Source organism: Dipodomys spectabilis, unplaced genomic scaffold (assembly GCF_019054845.1).
Source record: "Dipodomys spectabilis isolate Male_0828 unplaced genomic scaffold, ASM1905484v1 ptg000363l, whole genome shotgun sequence".
Lineage (NCBI taxonomy): Eukaryota > Metazoa > Chordata > Mammalia > Rodentia > Heteromyidae > Dipodomys > Dipodomys spectabilis.
The window spans coordinates 4,790,341-4,812,193 of NW_024871040.1; the positions used below are offsets into that span (position 1 = coordinate 4,790,341).

The 21,853-nt window shown below is 39.0% G+C and overlaps 1 protein-coding gene and 1 pseudogene across 1 annotated transcript in view; both read left to right on the plus strand.

Annotated features, from left to right (window-relative positions):
* The window catches only part of Specc1l (sperm antigen with calponin homology and coiled-coil domains 1 like), a 158,159-nt gene that overhangs the window by 107,275 nt on the left and 29,031 nt on the right, over positions 1–21,853 (plus strand). The window contains exon 13 of the mRNA XM_042666204.1: positions 912–1,014. Coding sequence (XP_042522138.1) covers positions 912–1,014 — 103 coding nt within the window. The remainder of the gene's footprint in view (positions 1–911; positions 1,015–21,853) is intronic.
* Positions 11,595–18,184, plus strand: LOC122095871 (annotated as a pseudogene).

The following is a 21,853-nucleotide window of genomic DNA, read 5'->3' on the forward strand; positions in this document are numbered from 1 at the left end:
ACCACTGAGCCACCTTCCCAGCCCTATGCACTTGCATTTTAAGTCCTACCTCCAAGGACATCAACCTCTGAGAACTGAGGTGTGGTAGGCAGTGCCCCTTGGAGCAAGTAGGCAGTACAGCAGGTGACAGAGTTGCTTGTGCTACCTTGGATTTTCAGGCAAGGGGCTGTCAGTGTTCCCCTTTGTGTTTTGGTGATGGGCTCCCTGCTTGGGAGACACGACCTGGCTCCCCTACTTCAGAGCTTCCATCATCAACAGGGGAACACCTAGCTTTAGTTTCCCTATTGCAGATTGAAGAAATGGTAAGAGATAACCCTGCAGTTCCAAAGGACTCTTCTACAGCTTCTCATTGTGACATAGAGTCACTGTGGTGCATTTTAATCCACAGGCCCTGTGTGAGCTAGAGTGAATCTTTCCATTTAACAAAATAGTTACTTCTATATTGAGCATGACAATTTCCTTTTTATTTGTTTTTTTTTTTGGCTTGTTTTTGCATTTATCCCCTTCTCCTCACTTTATTTTATTTTCCTATGCTCAACAATACTATACCCAACTTCTTTGAATCCTTTAAGCCAAATCAGGAATCTGGAAGACTGGCACATATACATCAAGGCAGCAATCTATATGTTGATAAATATTTGGTATTTTTCTTTTGGCTCAACATAAATTAAAATTGAAATATTTCAATGCACTTTTCAGTTGGAGAAGAGTGTAAGTCTGAGTAGTTAGGATTATAGGTGTGAGCCACTGGCACTGGCAGAAAAGATAAGTCTTGCTAAATTGAGTGCCTAAGTATGTGAAATTATCCTCTTCCAAAAATGTGTAAACTAATACTATATTCTTCTATCTCCTTATTCTAGTGCTTAAATAAAAACTATTTCAACTTTGTGTTTCTTGTTTTCACTTACCAGGGAGGAAAGGAAGGACCCTCTCTCAGCACTGGCAAGAGAATATGGAGGATCAAAGAGGAATGCCTTATTGAAGTGGTGCCAGAAGAAAACAGAAGGCTACCAGGTAGTCATGGGTTCTTTCATCTCACATGAACTTTGCTAAACCAAGTACTAGAGTACCATAACTCTCACTTATAACCTACATTTACAATAAGCCTTATACTGAATTTCAGAGACAGTCTCTGAGTTCACCCTAAGCTTGTTCCATCCAAATGGCAGCTGCTATTCCTCATGGTTTGGTATTAGTGTGCAGAAGCAGGACGTGAGAAGGTGATGAGAGTCCTGTATTCTTGGTGTAATCACTTTAGCTTTCACCACAGCAAAAAGCAGAAAGGGGGCCTGGGAATGTGGCTTAGTGGTAGAGTGCTTGCCTTGAGCAAAAGAAGCTCAGGGACAGTGCCTAGACCCTGAGTTCAAGTCCCCAGATTGGCCAGAAAAAAAAAAAAGCAGAAAGGAAGTAACCGAACATTTGCATCAAAAGAAGCAACAAAGTAGACAAAGAACAGATAAATAAGATTTGTCATAATTAACAAGCCCCTTGTGGACACATGTATTTGCTCCTGACTTTAGCAATAATCCTCTGCTCATGTAGGATCAAAGGACCAAGGGTATAGCAGTGGACATTAAGAAAAGTCAGAAGCTGGGCGCTGGTGGCTCATGCCTGTAATCCTAGCTACTCAGGAGGCTGAGATCTGAGGATCCTGGATCAAAGCCAGCTTCAAAGCCAGCCCGGGCAGGAAAGACCTTGGAACTCATCTCCAATAAACCACTCAGAAAACCGGAAGTGGTACTGTGGCTCAAGTGGTAGAGCACTAGCCTTGAGCTGAAGAGCACAGGGACAGCGCCCAAGCCCAAAGTTCAAGCCCCAGGACTGATTAAAAAAAAAAAAAACAGCTCAGGGACAGTGAGTGCGCAGGCCCTGAGTTCAATCCCCATGACCAACCAATCAACAAACAAAAATCATAATAATCAACAAGGATCTACTATGAATCTGTATGAAAAAAAAAAAAAGACATAACCCTTGAGGTTGGAGGTGTGGCTTAGTTGATAGAGTGCCAGCCAGTGAACAAAAGCATCAGGTATCAAGTTTGAGTCCCAGTCTCAGACCTAAAAAAAAAGTCTTATGTCTCAGTATTAGTATTGCTATAATATTAGTATTATCACTGAGGATGTGAAGAAATGGGTAATCTTGTTATTGTTAAATTGATATAGTAACTGCACTAGATAATATGGCAGTTCTAAAACATTAAACAGAATTGCCATGTGATCTGGTATTTGCATCTCCAGGTATATATACAAAAGAATTGAAATGGGAAATGGTGCTGTGGCTCAAGGGGTAGAGTGCTAGGCTTGAGCTGAAGAGCTGAGGGATAGCGCTCAAGCCCAGAGTTCAAGCCCCATGACCGACTGAAAAAAAAAAATTGAAATGAAAGGCTTGAAATTATGTTTTTGTTTGTTTGTTTGTTTATTTATTTATTTTATTTTTGCTAGTCATGGAGCCTGAACTCTGGGCCTGAGCACTTGTTCCTCAGTTCTTCTCTACCACTTGAGCCACAGTGCTACCTGGGGCTTTTTCTGCTTGTGTGGTGCTGAAGAATTGAACCCAGGGCCTCATGCATGCAAGGCAAGCACTCTACCACTGAGCCACTTTCCCAGCCCCTTGAAATTATATTTTTAGATACACTTATAGCCATAGCAGTATGATGCACCTAGCAGTATAATTAATTCCTAGATGGAAGCATATCAAGTGTCCACTGATGAATGTATAAAGCAACTCAGTGGGATATTATTATGTATAAAAAGAATATCATCCTCCTTAAAATGAAGAATTTTTTAAAAATCTTTTTTATTGTGAAAACACCATACAGAGGGGGTTCCAATTACATGAGCAAGGTAATGACTACATTTCTTATCAAACATTGTTGCCTCCTCCTTTGTTTCCCCTTACAAAATGAAGAAATTTTTGACATGTGCTATACAATATACCTGATGACATTGTGCTACGTGAACAAGCCATATACAGAAGAACACAAAGGGATGATGAATCTCATGTGATTCCACTTATGTGAAGTATCGAGAGTAGTTATATTCACACAGACAAATGGCAAAATGAGAGTTACCAGGAACTTGAAGATGGAGAAAAAGAGGAATTATTGTTTAATTGTTGCAAGATGAAAAGTGCTGTGGTGAATGGGTGGTAGAGGTAATAGCCCACTGATGAGCATATACTTGATGCCACTAATAGCTAAAATGGCAGTTTTTCAGTTATGTATATTTTATCACAGGGAGAAAATTACTCACTAAACAATAAGCAAATGATTTAGATAGAACTAACAATATCAGAAAAAGATAGAAGACCACAGTACACACCTATAATTCTAGAAAGACTAAGACAGGAGTTGAGGCCAGCCTACACTATTCAGCAAGACTTTTCTTTAAAACAGAATTGCATTATATCCTCAGCAGACTTGTGAATATAACACCATAAACTCACTAGACCTGAAAGATCCTTTGTGTAGCACTCCTAATAATTATAGTAGGATGCACCTTCATAGCTGTAGATGAGAGAGACATGCTAAGCATATGTGAAGTCATAAGACTAGTAGATAAATAAAAATAAAAATATACAGATTTCTTTTAATATTTTCTGATAATTATGAAATATTAAAAGTTAATAACACAAGCCGGGCGCCTGTGGCTTACTACTGTAATCCTAGCTACTCAGGAGGCTGAGATCTGAGGATCGAGGTTCAAAGCCAGCCCGGGCAGGAAAGTCCGTGAGACTCTTATCACCAATAAAAAACCACTAGAAAACTGGAAGTGGCGCTATGGCTCAAGAGGTAGAGCGCTCACCTTGGCCTTGAGCTGAAGAGCACCGGGACTTCGCCCAAGCCCAGAGTTCAAGCCCCATGACTGACAAAAAAAAAAGAAAAATGAAAGAAAAAAAAGTTAATAACACAAAGAAAATTCACAACTATATGGAAATGAAGCCACTTACTTCAATCATCTGTGAGTCAAAGAGTTAAAATGACAAAAGAAATTAAACAATACTTTAAGGAGAATGAAACTGAAAACATAATGGACCTCGTAGGGACATTTCTAACATATAGCTTCTTTTGAGAAAGAGATGACTTGTTTCTTGTGACTCAGGACAACTGGCTTGGTTCTTTAAAAGATTTAATACTGGGTTTTGTTGTTTTAATTTTAAATTTCAGGGTCTGTAAATGAGTCTGAATGTGTAGTTGTTTTAAGCTGACAGACATGCTGGAGTTCCTAATCTGTCAAGAGCCATGTAAGCAGTGTCAGAGCCCTTGTCCTATCTAGCTATAAATGTGGACGAGCAGATCCATCCTTAGGCACCAGCAGTCAGGCATTTGGTCTCTGTCCACTCACAAGTCTGCAGGAAAGAGTAGGTTGTGACACTTGACTACTCAGTGGAGCAGAAACTGTTACGTGACACTTAGCATGCTCTGCTCTTACAGGCCCCAAATGTATCATTAATGTTTGGACCATGAATGCTTTATGTCGAAGAAGCTGTCTAATCAACGGAGATAGATTCCCTAATACCCATATCTTCTTTCACTAACTCTTTTAAGAGTCATCCTCAAATTACTGTGCTGATCACTGTAATTTCATTAACCATCCATTATAAAACAAGCCCTTGTGAGTTTCCCTTTTATCTAACAAATACATTTTTCTGTTTTAAATTGTGCCCTGCCATTTGTTAAGCACTGAAGTTTTAGAATACTAGAATATTAGTGTTGAAAGGGCCTTGATATTTTGATTATTTTAAAGTTTACAGATGTGGACTGAAATCAGATCCCCCACAAGTTTTAAGGAGAAATAAAAACATACAGCATTATATAAACAATTTCTAGAACTATTGCTTTAAAGGCCAAATCTCCTTTAAAAAATCAGTTTGTACATAATTTTTTCTTCCTGTGACAGGGGAGTGGAAATGAGGGCCTCACATGTGCTAGACACGCACTCTACCACTAAGCTGCACTCACATCCCCCGCCATTCTGTTTCCAAATTAAAGTATAGATTGCACTCTAAAAATTCTTAAGTGCTAATAGTGAGAAGTGGTAATCCCCTTTCCTTTCTCCTTACCTCTGAAATTTCTCTTCTCCAGAGGCAACCACTGCTAACTCTGTTAACTGTTCCTTTAGGGAATGGTGGTACAAGATTCAGAGAGAATATAAGAGTATCCAGTGAGGTAATAGAGAGAAAATAATTCATACCTTCAGTAAACCTTACTTTTCAATATAAGAGCTTTTCTTCTACCATTGCCTCCTTGTTGTGGAAAAGCTCAACTAAATACAGTCACCCAAACCTCTAAAGGTTAATTTGACAGAGCTTCAGTTTGGATGAAAAATCTCCTTGTTTTCTGATAAAATGCCATATTTATAAATGGATTAGTTAAATCTAAAGGATATTGATGAAATCACTTAATCTAGTGTAAAACAGTTTTAATAAATAAACAATAGATTATATACTTCCTGAGGCAATTTAGTCTCAGATAAGCATTGAGAATGCAATTTCATTGAGGGATGTGCTCCATTAGTCCTTGGCCAGAGAAGAAAATTAGACATTTCTTAGTGGAGATTAGTGCAATTAGATGAATTGATGGGCTTGAATGGTTCAGAAGCCATGTTTTTAATGTGCTGTGCTTGATTCAAATTCTAGCATATTTTCCCTAATATAAAAATTGGTTTTTCAGTTTTTAACCTCTCTGCCAGATAGTGTGCTGGGTGTAGAAATAGAAATCAGGAAATAAAAAATAGTTCCCTCTGTCAGGAAGCTTATGGTCTAATCATTAAAATATTCACCAATAATTAAAAGTCAATATGGACTTCTGTTTATAGTTATGATACAATTATGAGACCAGACCTCTACTGAGACAACAGTTAAGAACTATTTAAATTTCAAATAAATATCTTTAAAGGCATTGGGAATTAGCCACCAGGAAAAATTTGGCAGGGCCAAAATTACAGAGAAAAGGAAAAACATAAAATTGAGCATCATATTTACTCATGTTATCTCCCTGGAGGCACTTGGCAGCATCTGGCCTGGGGTAGAGGACAATCAGAAAGCAGTAATTCAGTGCTCATTTCAGAAGTTTTAGGTAGGAAGACTAAAATTTGATTTCAGAGAAGCCAAGATATAAGGGTCCAGTAACCCTAGGGAAAAGAAAACCTCAACATTTGACTTAGCTTTTGCTATCAATTTTTCAAGTCCTGAGGTATATAGAACAAAAAGAGACATTCAGTAGAAAGCTGTTGGCCAGAGGGCTGAAAGCTTAATTACAACTGTTCTCACAGTGCTAAAGAGCTAGGAGACGGGCGGGGAAGGTGGCTCAGTGGTAGAGTGCTTGCCTTGCATGCATGAGGCCCTGGGTTCAATTCCTCAGTACCACATAAGCAGAAAAAACCAAAAGTGGTGCTGTGGCTCCAGTGGTAGAGCACTAGCCTTGAGCTGAAGAGCTGAGGGACAGCGCCCAGGCCCAGAGTTCAGGCCCCATGACTGGCAAAAAAAAAAAAGAGCTAGGAGAGTTCAAGAATGGTTAAAGAGGAATAACAGGCAAATACTCTAGGTTTTCACTTGAGATCTTGAAAGAATTACGTTCTACAAATAAGGGTTGACTGGAAGCATTCAGTTTGGATTGCAGGTTCAGAACTGGACCAGTTGAATGATGGCCATCAGTCCTTACTCTAATTATCTGCTAGTAGACGCTTAAAATCTTTCTGGAGAGGGATGACATCATTCAGCCCAACCCAGACACCCTTTGATACATACAGTCTCAAATTCCATCACTATTGGCAGAAGAGCAGATGCCAGCAATAATAATCAAATGACTGAAAGTCAAGAAAAACAATGAGAAATAGGAAGAGAACTTCAGGTTATCCAGGTATTAGGATCTTTAAGCCTTTAAAATAATTGTCTTGTTCTGCTCTGGTGGCTCAAACCTGCAATCCTGGCTACTCACGAGGCTGAGCTCTGAGGCTTGCAGTTCAAAGCCAGACTGGACAAATTTGAATGATTCTTACCTTTAACCAGCCAAAAGTTGGCAGTGGAACAGTGTCTCAAAAGTGTCAGGCACCAGTGGTTCATGCCTATAATCCTAGCTACTCAGGAGGCTGAGATCTGAGGATCCGGTTCAAAGCCAGTCAGGGCAGGAAAATCCATGAGACTATCTCCAATAAATCACCAGAAAAGTGGAAGTGGCGCTGTGGCTCAAATGGTAGAGCACTTGCCTTGAGCTGAAGAGCCCAGGGACAGTGCTCAGGCTCAGAGTTCAAGCCCCACGACCAAGATACACACACGTATGCACGCATGCACGCCCGGTGTAGAGTGCCAGCCTTGAGCAAAAAAGCTAAGGGACAGTGCCCAGGCCCTGAGCTCAAATCTCAGTATTGTGTGTGTATTCTCTCTCTCTCTCTCTCTTCTCTCTCTCTCTCTCTCTCTCTCTCTCTCTCTCTCTCTCTCTCTCTCTCTCTCTCTCTCTCTCTCTCTCTCTCTCTCTCTCTCTCTCTCTCTCTCCCTCTCCCTCTCCCCCCCCTCCCTTTCCCCTCTCTCTGAAAGTAAATGAAGAGCTAGAAAATTTACCAGAATTAGGAAGTATACAGTGGAGTCAAGTGGAAAATTTAAAGAATTCAGTAGGTCAAATTAAGAACTCTAATACATGTGTTTAGTAGCATATAAACACAGGAAATTTGTGGTTTGGAGGACTGATCAGTAACACTACCCCCAATAAGCAATGAGATAAAAGGCTAACCATGCAGCAGAGAGTACAGTGGGTGTATAAGGAACAACATAAGATTTAATGTTTGTAACTGGAGTACTAGACTGAGAGAAGAGGGAGGGAGAGGAGCATCATAGTAAAAGTGCTGAAAATCATGGGCAATGAGGAAGTCTTAAAATTACCAGAAGAAAAAAAAGTGTAAGCAATAGTGATAAGATTGGCCGTTGATTTCTCAGTAGATCAACACAAACATTTGTCACAAGCAGGCTCATTCTGAAAGAAAATTAAAGGAAGTTTAGCAAAAAGAAACAATCTCACAGGAAAACAAAATTTCCTGAAAGAGTAAAGAGCAGTCTTGGAAAACAAGGTTAGAAGACTTAAACTACCCAATATGAAGACTTTATAGGTCCTTACCAGACATAAGTGAATTTGCATCATAAATTGATATGAATCTAATACCATAATTCCACAAGACAAAAAGTAAAGCTGACAGAATTAGGAGAAGTATAAATGTTTGGAGATTTAACACACCTCGTTCAGTAACTATTGGAAAAAGCAAATAGAAGTTTAGTTAAGCTATGAAAGATTTAAATAATGCTATCTAACAGTTGGTATGGCCAATAGTTATAACTGCTGCAGTTTGAGGTTACATATTTCTTCCCATTAGCTGCAGAGTATTTATCCAAATTGGATTTTTAAGTCTCTCACGATGAGATGAATTTATATTCCCAGACTCCAGGTATTAAGAAATTGACATCTTTGTGGGTCTGCCAGATATCTATATAAAGATAAGTATAATCTTCTGAGACTTATATTTCTAGGGCTTAGTTTCATGGGGGAAATATAGGTGCGTGAGGAGAGGTTTGTTATGTTGTGGTTTTTTTTGTGGTGCTGGCATCCACCCCAGAGCTTCACACATGCTAGGCAAACACTCTGCCTAGCACTGAACTGCATCTTCAGCCAGTTGTTGTTTTTGTTTTTGTTTTTAGCAACTCTATTGAGATATAATTCACCTACTATAGTTCACCAAATTAAATTGGACATTTCAGTAGTTTTTCCTATATGCATAAAATGGTGTACTCATCACAATCCATTTTATATTATTTTCAGCACTTCACAAGCCCTGTAACCCATTCTGATACTCTCCAGTTCCTCATGGCACTTTCCAGCTTTGGCAGCTGCTGTAGTTTTACCCATCCTAGACATTTTATCCAATGAATGTTTTGTGATTGTTGGTGACTGTCTTCTTTCAATTAGCATGTTTCAAGTTTCCTCCTTGTAATTTACTTCATTCTTTTTGTGGCTGAATAATTCACTGTATCTTATCCCTGAATAGTTAGAGTTAGGGTTAGGGAATGGTCAGACTTAGGGGCAAAATGAGTTTTGTACCAAAGAAGCAAAGTACATGTGAAATTTGAAAGAACGCACAAGAGTTTTCTTATTTTTACTCTTTGGCATCACTTGGGTTTTGTTTCTGAATGCCTTTAGGGCTGTTTCTGAGTTCACTGGATTTATATCTTGCTACAGGTTTTGGACAGTTGAAAGACATTGGGATTGTCTACTTTGAGATATTAAGAGTAAAGGTTACTGTAAACATTGTGAATGTGGATATGTTTGCCTTTCCCTTGGGTACTTCTAGAAGTAGAATTGCTAGATCTTATAATTGTGGTAAGCTGTTTAGATGTACCAATATACATTCATACCAACAGTGCATAATGGTTCTAGCTTATCTTGTCTTCAGCATCATCTAGCTCCCCTAGCTCTTGTATATACTGGTCTTTATTTGTATTTCCTTATTGACTAATAATGTTAAACGTCTTTTCCTGTGGGTATTGACCATTGTGTGTGTTCTCTAGGGATTTCTTCATATATATACACGTATCTATCGATCTGAGTGCTGGTGGTTCACACCTGTAATCTTAGCTACTAAGGAGGCTGAGATCCAAAAAAGGAAACTTGAAACCTGCTCAGGTAGATAAATCTATGAGCCTCTTATCTCCAATTAACCAGTATAAGCTGCAAGCTGGTAGTGAAGGTATGGGTCTGCTGAGGCCTATCATGTATGAAAAAGCTTAGAGAGACTCAAGTTTAAGCCCAACTATAGGTACAAATGATGTAATATTAGTAAATATTATTGCTATCTCCTTCTCATCTGTCTGCCCATTTCAGGACCTTGCTAACTTTGTGCCCAGGCTTGCCTAACATTTTGATCCTCTTAGTCTCTACTTTCCAAGTAGTTGGGATAACAGATGTGAGCTACTTTGTATGACAGAAGACTTAATTTTGGTAAAGTTCAGTTTTTTGTTTTCTTTTGATTTAAAGTGTGAAAAGGCTTGCCTTGCCTAAGACCACAGAAATTTTCTCCTATGCTTTTCTCTCAGTTTTACAAGTAAAAAACACTTAGATTTTGGATCTATTTTGAGTTTGCTTTTGCATATGATATATGACTTCATTCTTTTTTTGCACGTGACTCTCCAGTTTTCCCAGCATTATTTGTTGGGAAAAAACTGTTCTTCATGAATTATCTCAGCATATTTGTCAAAAATTAATTGACAATAGGCTGAGTGCAATGGCTCCAGTTACCCAAGTTACCAAGATTGTGGTCTGATTGAGCTGTGTTACTAGTCCTTTTTGCTTTCAGCTGTATTGTAAAATAATTTCCCACATTCATGCAGTAGTCAGCCTAGACTTACATTTGTACTTTCTACATAGCTCAGATGAGGAACATGTGGCAACATGCACAGCTGCTTTTTTTTTTTTTTTTTGGTCAGTTGTAGGGCTTGAACTTAGGGCCTGGGCACTGTCCCTGAGCTCATTTTGTTCAAGGCTAGTGCTCTACCACTTGAGCCATAGAGCCACTTTCATTTTTCTGGTGGTTATTTGGAGGTGAGAGTCTCATGGACTTTCCTGCCTGGGCTGGCTTCAAGCCACAGTCTTCAGATCTCAGCCTCCTGAGTAGCTAGGATTACAGGTGTGAGCCACTGGCACCCAGCCAGCTTTTTTCATTGATGGAGATGGGGTCTCCCATACTTTTTTTTGTGGGGGGGGGGTCCAGTCGAGGGGCCTGAACTCTGGCCTGGGGCGCTGTCCCTCAGCTCTTCAGCTCAAGGCTAGCGCTCTACCACTTGAGCCACAGCACCACTTCCGGCTTTTTTCTTTTTGCTTATGTGGTGCTGAGGAATCAAACCCAGGGCCTCTAGGCAAACGCTCTACCACTGAGCCACTTTCATACTTTTTGCTGGGACTGAAATCCTCCCAATCGCTGCCTCTTGAAGAGCTAGGCTTACAGGCATGAACCACTGTACCTGGCTGCTTTTGTTTAATTTTGTTTTTGATGGTACAGTAATGCACAGACATAAATAATGTCTCATATGTACAAAATACATTTTTAAAATTTAACTCAATAGAAAAATGGCTTATTGTACATATTGGGATCTGGACCCTTGGAGGAATTTTATGGGGCCCAGCCTAAGAACAACTGCTTTCGTAGAAACTGCATTGTGATTTATTGAGTGCTCTGTATTTGTTGGAGTTTGTCTTAAGTAATGAGAATTTAGCAATACATAAATCTGTCAAAAACCCTTCTCATCAAAAAGCTTTCTCCCAGTGGTGTTTTGTAATTTTTTAATGTACATGTTTTATACCTCATTGCTTAAATTTATTCCTAAGTATTTTATTCTTTTTGATGCTATAAGATTGCTTTCTTTCATTTTTGAATTAACTTGTTAGTATATAGAAAAACAGTTGGCTTTGTGCATTGATCTTGAATTATATGACCTTGTATAATTTAATTTGTAAATACTTGTTGTGTTTTTACTGTATTTTTTTTTTTTTTTTGTCTTTTCTTTTTTGGTAATGGGGATTGAACCCAGGACATTGCACTTGCTAGGCAAGCACTTTGTCACTGAGCTACATCCCAGCCTTAGTTGGTATTTTTAATGATTATTTCATCACATTTTCTACATGGTTTAAGTCTTTCATTTCATTTTTGGATCTTTTGATTAGAAAATCCAGTACGGTGTTCAGTAGAAATAATGAGAACCAATATCCTTACCTTACTCAAGGATCTAAGAGATATTTGATAACTTGTGGATTATATGGTCTCCGTTAAACCCATTCCATTCCATTAGACCTCAAAATTAGCTAGAGATACAGAAGTAAACCCAGTTTTGTTTCATTCAAAATAGTCTAATTTTCAGACTCTCTCTTACAGGGAAAATATTCAGTCTTTGACCTCCAAGAACAATGTTAACTCCATTTGATGTTGTTGTTGGTCAGTAGAGAAAGTTCACTTGTATTTCTGCTTTGCAGAAGTTTTTAAAAATCAGGAATGGATCTTGTATTTTGTCGAAATGTTTTTATGCTTCTATTTAATTGATGTTATGGTTTTTCTTTTTTAGTTTGTTAATGTGATAAATTACATTACCTCATTTTTTAATGTTAAATCAATGCCTGTGATTTGTTTCTGATGTACTTTATAAAGATCCTGTGAAAATTTTGTTTTGAATTTGTGCCTCTATGGGGAATAATGGTCTGCAGCTTTGTTTCTTTGTAATACCTTTATCAGTATTTGCTATCAAGGTAATGCTGACCTCTTAGAATGATTTGTTGGGAATTTCCTTTCTATTTTCTGGAAGTTTATGTTGAATCAGCACAATTTCTTCCTTAAATGTTTGATAGAATTTCCTATAGAAGCTACTAGCCTGGAGTTCTCTTTGAAGGAGTTTTTTAAACTATGTATTTAGTTTCTTTAATAGATACAGGGATCTTTGGTAGTCTTTTTCATGAATGATGTTAGGTTGTGTCTGTAGGGAATCAGTCCATTTCATCTAAGTTGTTGAATGTACTGGGATAAGTTTTTCATAATATCTGTAGGATCTGTAGTGTTGGCATCTTTCAAATTATAATTTATGTATTCTCTTTGCTACAGATGAATGTGTCTGGAGGTTTATCAAATATTTAAACCCAATTCTCTAGTAATCAGCTTTAACTTTTCATGTTCTCTGTTTTGTTTTCTATTTCATTGATTTCTGCTATGCTCTTTATTATTTCCTTTGAAGATTTTTTCTTTTTTTTTTTTTCGCCGTAGGCATTTATTGCTACAAATTCTCCTAAGTAAAGCTTTATTGACATTCCATAAATTTCAATATTTTATTTTATTTTATTTATTTTTTGGGTCCGGTCATGGGGCCTGAACTCTGGGCCTGGGCGCTGTCTCTCAGCTCTTCAGCTCAAGGCTAGCGCTCTACCACTTGAGCCACAGCACCACTTCCGGCTTTTTTCTTTTTGCTTATGTGGTGCTGAGGAATTGAACCCAGGGCCTCGAGCATGCAAGGCAAGCGCTCTACCACTGAGCCACATTCCCAGCCCCTTCCTGGCTTTTTTCTTTTTGCTTGTGTGGTGCTAGGAAATCGAACCCAGGGCAAGAGTCTCATAGACTTTCCTGCCTGGGCTGGATTTGAACCATGATCCTCATATCTCAGCCTCCTGAGTAACTAGAATTACAGGCGTGAGCCACCAGCACATACCGTCCCCCCCACCCCCACCCCTTTAAAAAAAAAGTTTTATCAATGCTGCCTTGGCAGGCCTCAAACTTCTGGCCCAACCTATCTTACTTCATCCTCCCAAGAAGCTGATTAATTTTATTTCTCTTTTTTCTTTTCTTTCTTTTTTCATATTGTCTCTGTCTCTTTATTTCTTTCTCTCTTCCCCCTTTTCTATAACTCCTGGGTAATTTAGAAGAATGTTAGATTTTTCACAGTGATTTCTAATTTAATCTCATTATATTCAGAGAATCTTTCCAAATACAAGACTCAGTTTAGGACTCAGAATGTGTTCTATCTTGTTTATGATTAAGGTGCAATTTGAAAGAATGCTATTCTGCTGTTGCTGGAGAAATGTTTTGTAAATGTAGATTTCATTGTTTGAGAGTGATGTTCACTCTCTTTTTATCCACTTATTCTATCATCTATTGAGTGAGGGATATTAAATTCTATCATTATGGATTTCTACTTGAAGTTCTAACAGTTTTTGCTTTGAATATTTTAAAACTGTTACTAGGTCTATAAATGTTTACGATTATCTTTCTTGAGAGATTTAACTCTGTCATTATAAAATGACCTTCTTTACATTTGACGTTGCTCTGAAATCTACTTTGATAATATAGCCATTTTAGCTTTCTTTTGCATTTGGCATAATAAAAAATTCGCTTTTTTCTTTTAGGCATCAGATAGTTGATTATTACTGATTTTAATTTATTTTCTTAGTGATTACTCTGAAGACTGCAATGTAAATTTCATCATCGTTTACTTAAAAGTTTTGGGGCGTTTTTCGTGAAATACAGCAACTTTGTCTTAGTATAGCTTCATGTATTCCCTCATCTTTTGGCTATTAACATCATATATATATATTATCTATCTATCTATCTATTTGGGTTACAAATGCAAGTGTAATATTATAATTTCACTGTATACAATGCCAGTTTTTAAAAAGAAAAAAAAAATAGTTTCAGGCAGGAGGACCAAATACTTGTACTGGTCTTGCCTGAAATATTTGCCAGTTTTTGTGAATAATACTTGTTAACTTGTTGTTTACCTTTGGTTGATTTCTAAAAATGGTTATTGTTTTGACACTTGTATCTAGTTTTATATTTACTTTTAAAGCATAGTTTTCTAGCATGTATCAGCTTGATACCCCTTCTCTTGATCAAGCAAAAGCAAAGACAGATGCTTCTTATTCTCCCAGAATGAGTGAACCCATAGTTTGAAGAGTAGACAGATAAACATAGTCCTTCACAGCTTCCTTTGTGATAACGGTTTGTAGACAAATGAAGAGGAAGTACTCTTCATAAATTGTATGACGTATTCAGGGTGTTGCTTTGTACCTGCTTAACCCCAGCAAGAAATTGCCATTTGGTATTAGCCACACTCCCTCTGATCATTGCTCATTCCCAGCATTCAGAAGCTTGGGGGCTCCATGTATCCTGAGCTCTCCTGGTGCAGATACAGTCCTGAAAGCTCAGTCTTGTGATCCCTCCTGGTTATTGTGTGCTGGAAGAGACAAGGGAATAAAGAAAGCTTCTTTTTTTCTTTGGGGGGGGGGGGGGTGGGTGGGTCTGGTCGTGGGGCCTGAACTCTGGGCCTGGGCACTATCCCTCAGCTCTTCAGCTCAAGGCTAGTGCTCTACCACTTGAGCCACAGCGCCACTTCTGGCTTTTTTCTTTTGCTTATGTGGTGCTGAGGAATCGAACCCAGAGCCTCATGCATGCAAGGCAAGCGCTCTACCACTGAGCCACCTTCCCAACCCCTGAAGAAAGCTTCTTTTCATGTGGGATCCCTTTTCCCTGACATGTCCAGTGTTTTTATTTGTACCTACTCCTGGCTCTTTCAAAGAAGATTGCTGTGGCTCTCGGGAAGAAAGCAGCATGCCACTCCTTGTCCTTCTCTGTTTCCCCCTTCCACCTCTCCACCATCTTCTTTTCATGATTAGAGTTGGGCCTTGGGTTGGAGAGAGTAGAATGAGAGGGTAGAAAGATAGTGATGGCTGGGAATTCAGTCAGTAGACAGAATGCAGTTAAAATAATGCATTCGGAATTCCTGATAGTCGAAGCAAGGCTTGTGTGGTTTAGTTTCCTCTTCTATAACTGGAATCTTTGGTCACAGGAATTACTTATTTCCAGAGGTGAGAACTTAAAAGGTGCAGGCAGTAGATAAGGGTTTTGATCTGAAACAAATCTAGCTTGAAAGTCTAAATCTTTTCATTTGACATTGTCTCTTTGCATGGAAACTCAATGTACAGAATGGTCTTATTGTTTGTAAATACCACCATGTTCCAGGGGTTAAAAATACTTGAACAAGGGGAGGAAAGAATGGCCTGCTTTGTAGTCCCACCCATTCTTTCTGTGGATTGTTGAATGCTCAAATGCTTTTCACAGTGAACTGATAATAACTACAGTAGTATAATCCACTGTCCTTGATGAGATCCTCATCTAGAAAGCCCACAATGGTGGAGCAAGAACTTCCCATTTCTACCAGATGCCACCAGGGAACAGAAAGAGATTCTGTGTCAGTGTTCTTCCGGGCCTGTGTTCGCTTAGACACAGCAGAGGTTAGATAATGGCTTCTTGGTCACAGTGGAGTGAAAGAGCTGTTTCCTGTTTTCAGGGGATTCCTTTTAATGCCAAACATAGCAGCTGGGAAACAAAGTTTTCCCAGAAGCAAGTGTACTTACCGCATTCTTTTTGAACATGATTTTGACAGCAACTGTTAATGTCTATTTCCAGAAATGTCAGAGCTATAATTTTTTAAATTAATTGCCTAGTACCATTACCATTTGTTTCATCAGTGGTGTGTGTATGTGTGTGTGTGTTGTGTGGATGTGTGTTGTGTGGATGTGTGTTGTGTGGATGCATGCACACATGTGTGTGTTTATCATGCATGGGATAAGACTGCTGGGTCAAGACTCCCCTCCTCCCTTGCTAACATAAATTAGACTTTTCTTCATGAGGGAGCAGGGGAATTAAACATACCAACTCTTAAATGCTGACTTTCTTTTTCCTCATTGTAAGCATTTTTCAGAGCTGCATTCAGAGCTCATAAATTTGGAAAGCTGTTTAATAATAGAGTCCTGGCACATGGCAAGAGTCATTACCTAGACATAAATATATTGCCCACACCAATAGACTGGCTACTGGAGGTTTCTGGGAGGGGGCAGGCCTGGAGTTGGAATGGAGTTCTGAATGCTTGCTTTCCCCTACCCCTCCTTGGCATAAGACTCTTCTTTTTTCCTGCATCCTGTCTTCATTTAACTGCACCAATGACAGGAACACCTGCTGAGTGTAGTAAAGTGGTTCAGTTGCCAGTACTCTTTTTTGGCTTTCAAATAATTATTTGGGAACATATTTCCCTTGATAAAATGTAAAGGATTGATGAGCACCTCAAATTCCATCCTCAGAAGTTGGAGGAGGTCAGACTTGAGGCATCCATTAGCAGGTACAAAAAGGCCAGGGTGAGCCTCTGCAGGTGAGGGGAGCGACGTGTGTGTCCAAGACCATACAGCTGGCTCACCCAGCTTCACACTCTTGTATTCAGCTAGCTCGCCTACCAGCAGTATCTCAGCTCTTCAGTAAGTTTCCAGAAGAAGGTATTTATTATGAGTAATGCTTCAAAATAGAAGACAAATCAGATAAGTAACATTTTCAAGAGCTACTTATTTATTTTACTAAAAGAAGAATCATTAAATTGTCTGGGTTGGGGATGAGAGAGTAACTCAAATGATAGCATGCCTGTAAGCGTAAGGCCCTAAGTTCAAACCCCATCACTAAGATAGACAAGAGAGGGGTGCGGGGGTAGAAATAGCATCTTTCCGTCTCTTTCTTGCTTATATCATGAGAAACCATTGTTCTTTGGCTTTGTCCTCTTTGGATAGGATGCCAACATAACCAGGCAGCGGTTGTAAAAGAGGTAAAGTTTGACAGGTTGATTTCATTTAATACATGATTGCTTTGGATTTTAGAAATGAGTTTAGCCTGAGGTCATCCTGGTAATTTAGGGTGACCTCTCCATTTGTATAAGCAGGCTATTTATAAAGTTGTGCTGTTGCTACCTCCTAATAAATGATTGTGGAAAAGCTAATTAGCCATTAGACAGTGTCAGGAGGGACAAAAAAAAACCTAGTTTTCTTTCTGAATGGGCTCTTTAAGGCCAAAAGAACAAATTCTGGTCTATTTATCTGCAAGTATCACTCAGAACTTAATGGCTTCAAATAATGACCTCATCTATTTAGCTGCAGAATCTATAGTTTGGACCAGGTGTAGAGGGGGTATCTCATCTCCACTTAGCTTCCTCAGAGGTGACTCTGTGCTCCCTGAGGACTGGAATCAGCCGCTGACTTCCCCCTCACATCTGGTGGTTACTGACTTGACTGAGATTGTCTCTGAGACTCTGACTGGAACACTTACATGTAGCCTGCTTGCCTCTCTTCTTCCTTCCTCCCCCAAACCTTGCGCGTGTTTGCAGGGACTCATTCTCTCTCCCTCTCCCTCTCCCTACTTCTTTCCCTCCTTCCCTCTCTCTTCCTCTCTCTCTCCTCTCCACTTTCTCTCATGTACCTTTACATATGTTTAAGTACAAGTGTACTAACAGACATATTTACAATGATATATAAGATTATTTGAGGTCAGTTGCGTCCGCTGAACTGGCTGTGAGGCAAGGCCAAAGTGAACCAAGAGACTGTTCAGCGGTTCCTGGAGGAGAATGACCAGTATTGTGTTGTATCGTGGAGTATCAGAATAAGGTCCAGGCAAATGAGTACGTCCAGTACCAGCATGTATTACATAGAAATCTCATTTACCTAGCTACCATCACTGATACCAGCCCAAATGGTACTCCAAAAACAATGGAATAATCCTCTCTGATTGACTAGTAGGTAGGGTGACTCAAATATAATCCATTTCCCATGAAAGGCAGACTGGATCTTCACCACAATATGCTGTTGAAAGCACAAATGAAACTTCCGTGATTCTTTTTTTTAACTGTGAATAGCTATCTAGCTATTAACTTAACCTTATTCTCAATGCCATTATTTATTTTTTTATTTTTATTTTTTTATTGTAAAGATACTATACAGAGGGTTACAGTTACATGAGTGAGGTAATGAGTACACTTCCTCTTGAACATTGTTACCCACTCCATTGTTTTCCCCCTACCATCCCCTCCCTCCCTCCCTTCCCTGAGGTACTTTTTTTTTGATTGTGATTAAGTGATTACATAATTTCAAAGTCACAAGTTCGTTTTAACTTTCCTGGAGCAAATTGTCTATCACAGTCTGTAATATATAACAGTGTTCACATGTTATATACCATATTTGTGATCAGCAGCATGGGGATATTTAGTAGTGGTTCAACCAGATGAGCGGGAGTTCTTTGTTTCTTAAGTCCTGTTAGTTTTGTCGTATCACCTAACCTTTTGGATTTAGCATCCACTTATGAGGGAGACCATGTACCGTTTGTCTCTTCGTTCTTGGCTTACCTCGCTCAACATGATTCCTTCTAGCTCCATCCATTTCCCTGCAAATGCCATTATTTTGTCATTTCTAATGGCTGCATAATATTCCATTGTGTATAGATACCACAATTTTTGGATCCATTCATCTGTGGTGGGGCATCTAGGTTGTTTCCATATCCTAGCTATTGCGAACAGTGCTGCAATAAACATGGAGGTGCACGTGTCCTTGTATATTGGTTCCTGTTGTTCAGGGTAGATACCTAGAAGTGGTATGACTGGGTCGTAAGGGAGGTCAATCTTTAGCTTTCTAAGGACCCTCCAGACTGCTTTCCAAAGTGATTGTATAAGTGTACATTCCCACCAGCAGTGTAATAGGGTTCCTCTTTGTCCACATCCCCTCCAGCATTTGTCGTTGGCTGATTTGTGGATGTGGGACATTCTGACTGGGGTAAGGTGGTATCTCAGGGTTGTCTTTATTTGCATTTCCTTCACCACCAGGGATGATGAACATTTCCTCATGTGTTTCTTTGCCATTTTTATTTCTTCATTTGAGAAGTCCCTCTTTAGTTCCCTTGCCCATTTAGTAATTGGTTTGTTAGGTTTGGGAGGGACTTGAGTTCCCTGTATATACAGGATGTTAACCCCTTGTCTGATATATTGCTGGTAAATATTTTTTCCCAATTAGTTGGTTGTCTTTCTAGCTTAGTTGCGATAGATTTAGCTGTGCAGAAACTTTTTATTTTAAGGTAGTCCCATTTGTCGAGTCTCTCTCCAACTTGTTGTGACCCTGGGACTCTGTTCAGGAAGTTCCTTCCTGTGCCTATTAGTTCAAGTGTCTCTCCTACTCTGTCCTGCAGTAGTTTCAGAGATTCAGGTTTAATGTTAAGGTCTTTAATCCATTTTGAGTTGATGTTGGTGCATGGTGATAGGCTGGGGTCCACTTTTAGTTTTCTGCATGTGGCTGCCCAGTTTTCCCAGCACCAGCGGTTGAAGAGGCTGTGTTTCTTCCATTGTATGTCTTTGGCTCCTTTGTCGAATATCAGCTGGCTGTAGGCCTGTGGATTTATTTCTGGATCTTCTATTCTGTTCCATTGGTCTTCGGGTCTGTTTTTGTGCCAGTACCATGCTGTCTTTGTTATTATAGCTCTGTAGTAGAGTTTGAAGTTCGGCATGGATAGCCCTCCCATATTGTCTTTATCCCCTAGAATTGTTTTGGCTATTCTAGGTCTTTTGTTGTTCCATATAAATTTTTGGACTGTTTTCTGTATTTCAGTGATGTACGTCATTGGGATTTTAATAGGAATTGCATTGAATTTGTATATTAGTTTTGGAAGTATCACCATCTTTACTATATTAAGTCGGCCTATCCAGGAGCATGGGAGGTCTTTCCATTTCCTAGTGTCTTCTGCAATTTCTTTCTTTAACTTTTTATAGTTCTCATTAAATAGTTCTTTTACATCTTTGGTTAGGTTAATTCCTAAATATTTTATTTTTTGGGAGGTTATTGTGAATGGGGTTGCTCCCTTTATTTCCCTCTCTTCCTGTACGTTATCAGTGTATAGGAAGGCAACTGATTTTTGTGGGTTTATTTTGTATCCTGCTATTTTGCCGAAGTGACTTATGATTTCTAAAAGTTTGGGGATGGAGTTTTTGGGATCTTGGAGGTATAGTATCATGTCATCTGCAAAAAGGGATAGTTTAACTTCTTCTTTCCCTATGCGGATCCCTTTAATGTCTTTTTCTTGCCTTATTGCCCTGGCTAAGGGTTCTAGGACTATGTTGAAGAGGAGTGGAGACAGTGGGCATCCTTGCCTTGTTCCTGTTTTTAGGAGGATTGGTTGTAGCCTTTCCCCATTAAGTATAATATTGGCTATTGGTCTGTCATAAATGGCTTTTATTGTTTTTAGAAATGTTCCTTCTATTCCTATTTTCTCCAGAGCTTTTAGCATGAATGAATGTTGAATTTTATCAAAGGCCTTTTCTGCATCTGTGGCGATAATCATGTGATTCTTGACCTTGGCTCTGTTGATATGCTGGATTACATTTATTGACTTACGTATGTTAAACCATCCCTGTGTCTCTGGGATGAAGCCTACCTGATCATAGTGTATTATTTTTTTTATGTGTTTCTGGATTCTGTTAGCTAGAATCTTGTTAAGGATCTTTGCATCTGTGTTCATCAAGGAGATTGGCCTGTAATTCTCCTTTTTGGTTGGGTCTTTGCCTGGTTTGGGGATGAGTGTGATATTGGCTTCGTAGAATGAGTTTGGGATAGCTCCCTCCTTCTCTGTTTCTCTGAAGAGCTTGAGGAGTATGGGTATTAGTTCTTCTTTAAAGGTCTTATAGAATTCTGCTGTGAATCCATCTGGTCCTGGGCTTTTTTTTGTTGGAAGACTTTTGATAGCTTCCTGTATCTCATTATAGGATATTGGCTTATTTAATTGGTTAACTTCTTCTTTGCTCAGTTTGGGTAACTTGTATTTCTCTAAAAATGCATCCATTTCTGCCAGATTTTCTTCCTTTAGAGAATATAGCTTTTGAAAGTAGTCTGTTAGAATTGTTTGGATATCTTGGGTACGTGTTGTGATGTTTCCCGTGGCATCCCTAATCCTATTAATATAGGTTTCCTCTCTTCTTTTTTTAATTAATCTTGCCAACGGGCCATCAATTTTGTTTATTTTTTTCAAAGAACCAGCTTTTTGTTTGGTTTATTTTGGTTATGGTTTTCTGATTTTCTAATTGGTTAATCTCTGCTCTTAATTTGGTTATCTGGCTTCGTCTAGTAGCTTTAGGTCCCATTTTTTCTTGTTTTTCTAGCTGTTTTAGTTGCAACATGAGATTATTTACTTGGTCTGTCTCCATTCTCTTGATATGGGTACTGAGGGCAATAAATTTGCCCCCTCAGGACTGCTTTTGCTGTGTCCCCCAAGTTTCTTTGTGAGGTGTTTTCATTTTCATTGAGTTGTAGGAAATGCTTTATTTCTTCTCTGATCTCTTCTGTTACCCAGGCCTTGTTAAGGAGTGTGCTGTTCAATTTCCATGTATTAGAGAAATTTCTGCGGTATGCTTTGTTATTGAGAGCTAGCTTGATTCCACTGTGGTCAGATAGGATACAGGAGATTATGTCGATCCCTTTGTATTTGCTTAAGTTCCTTGC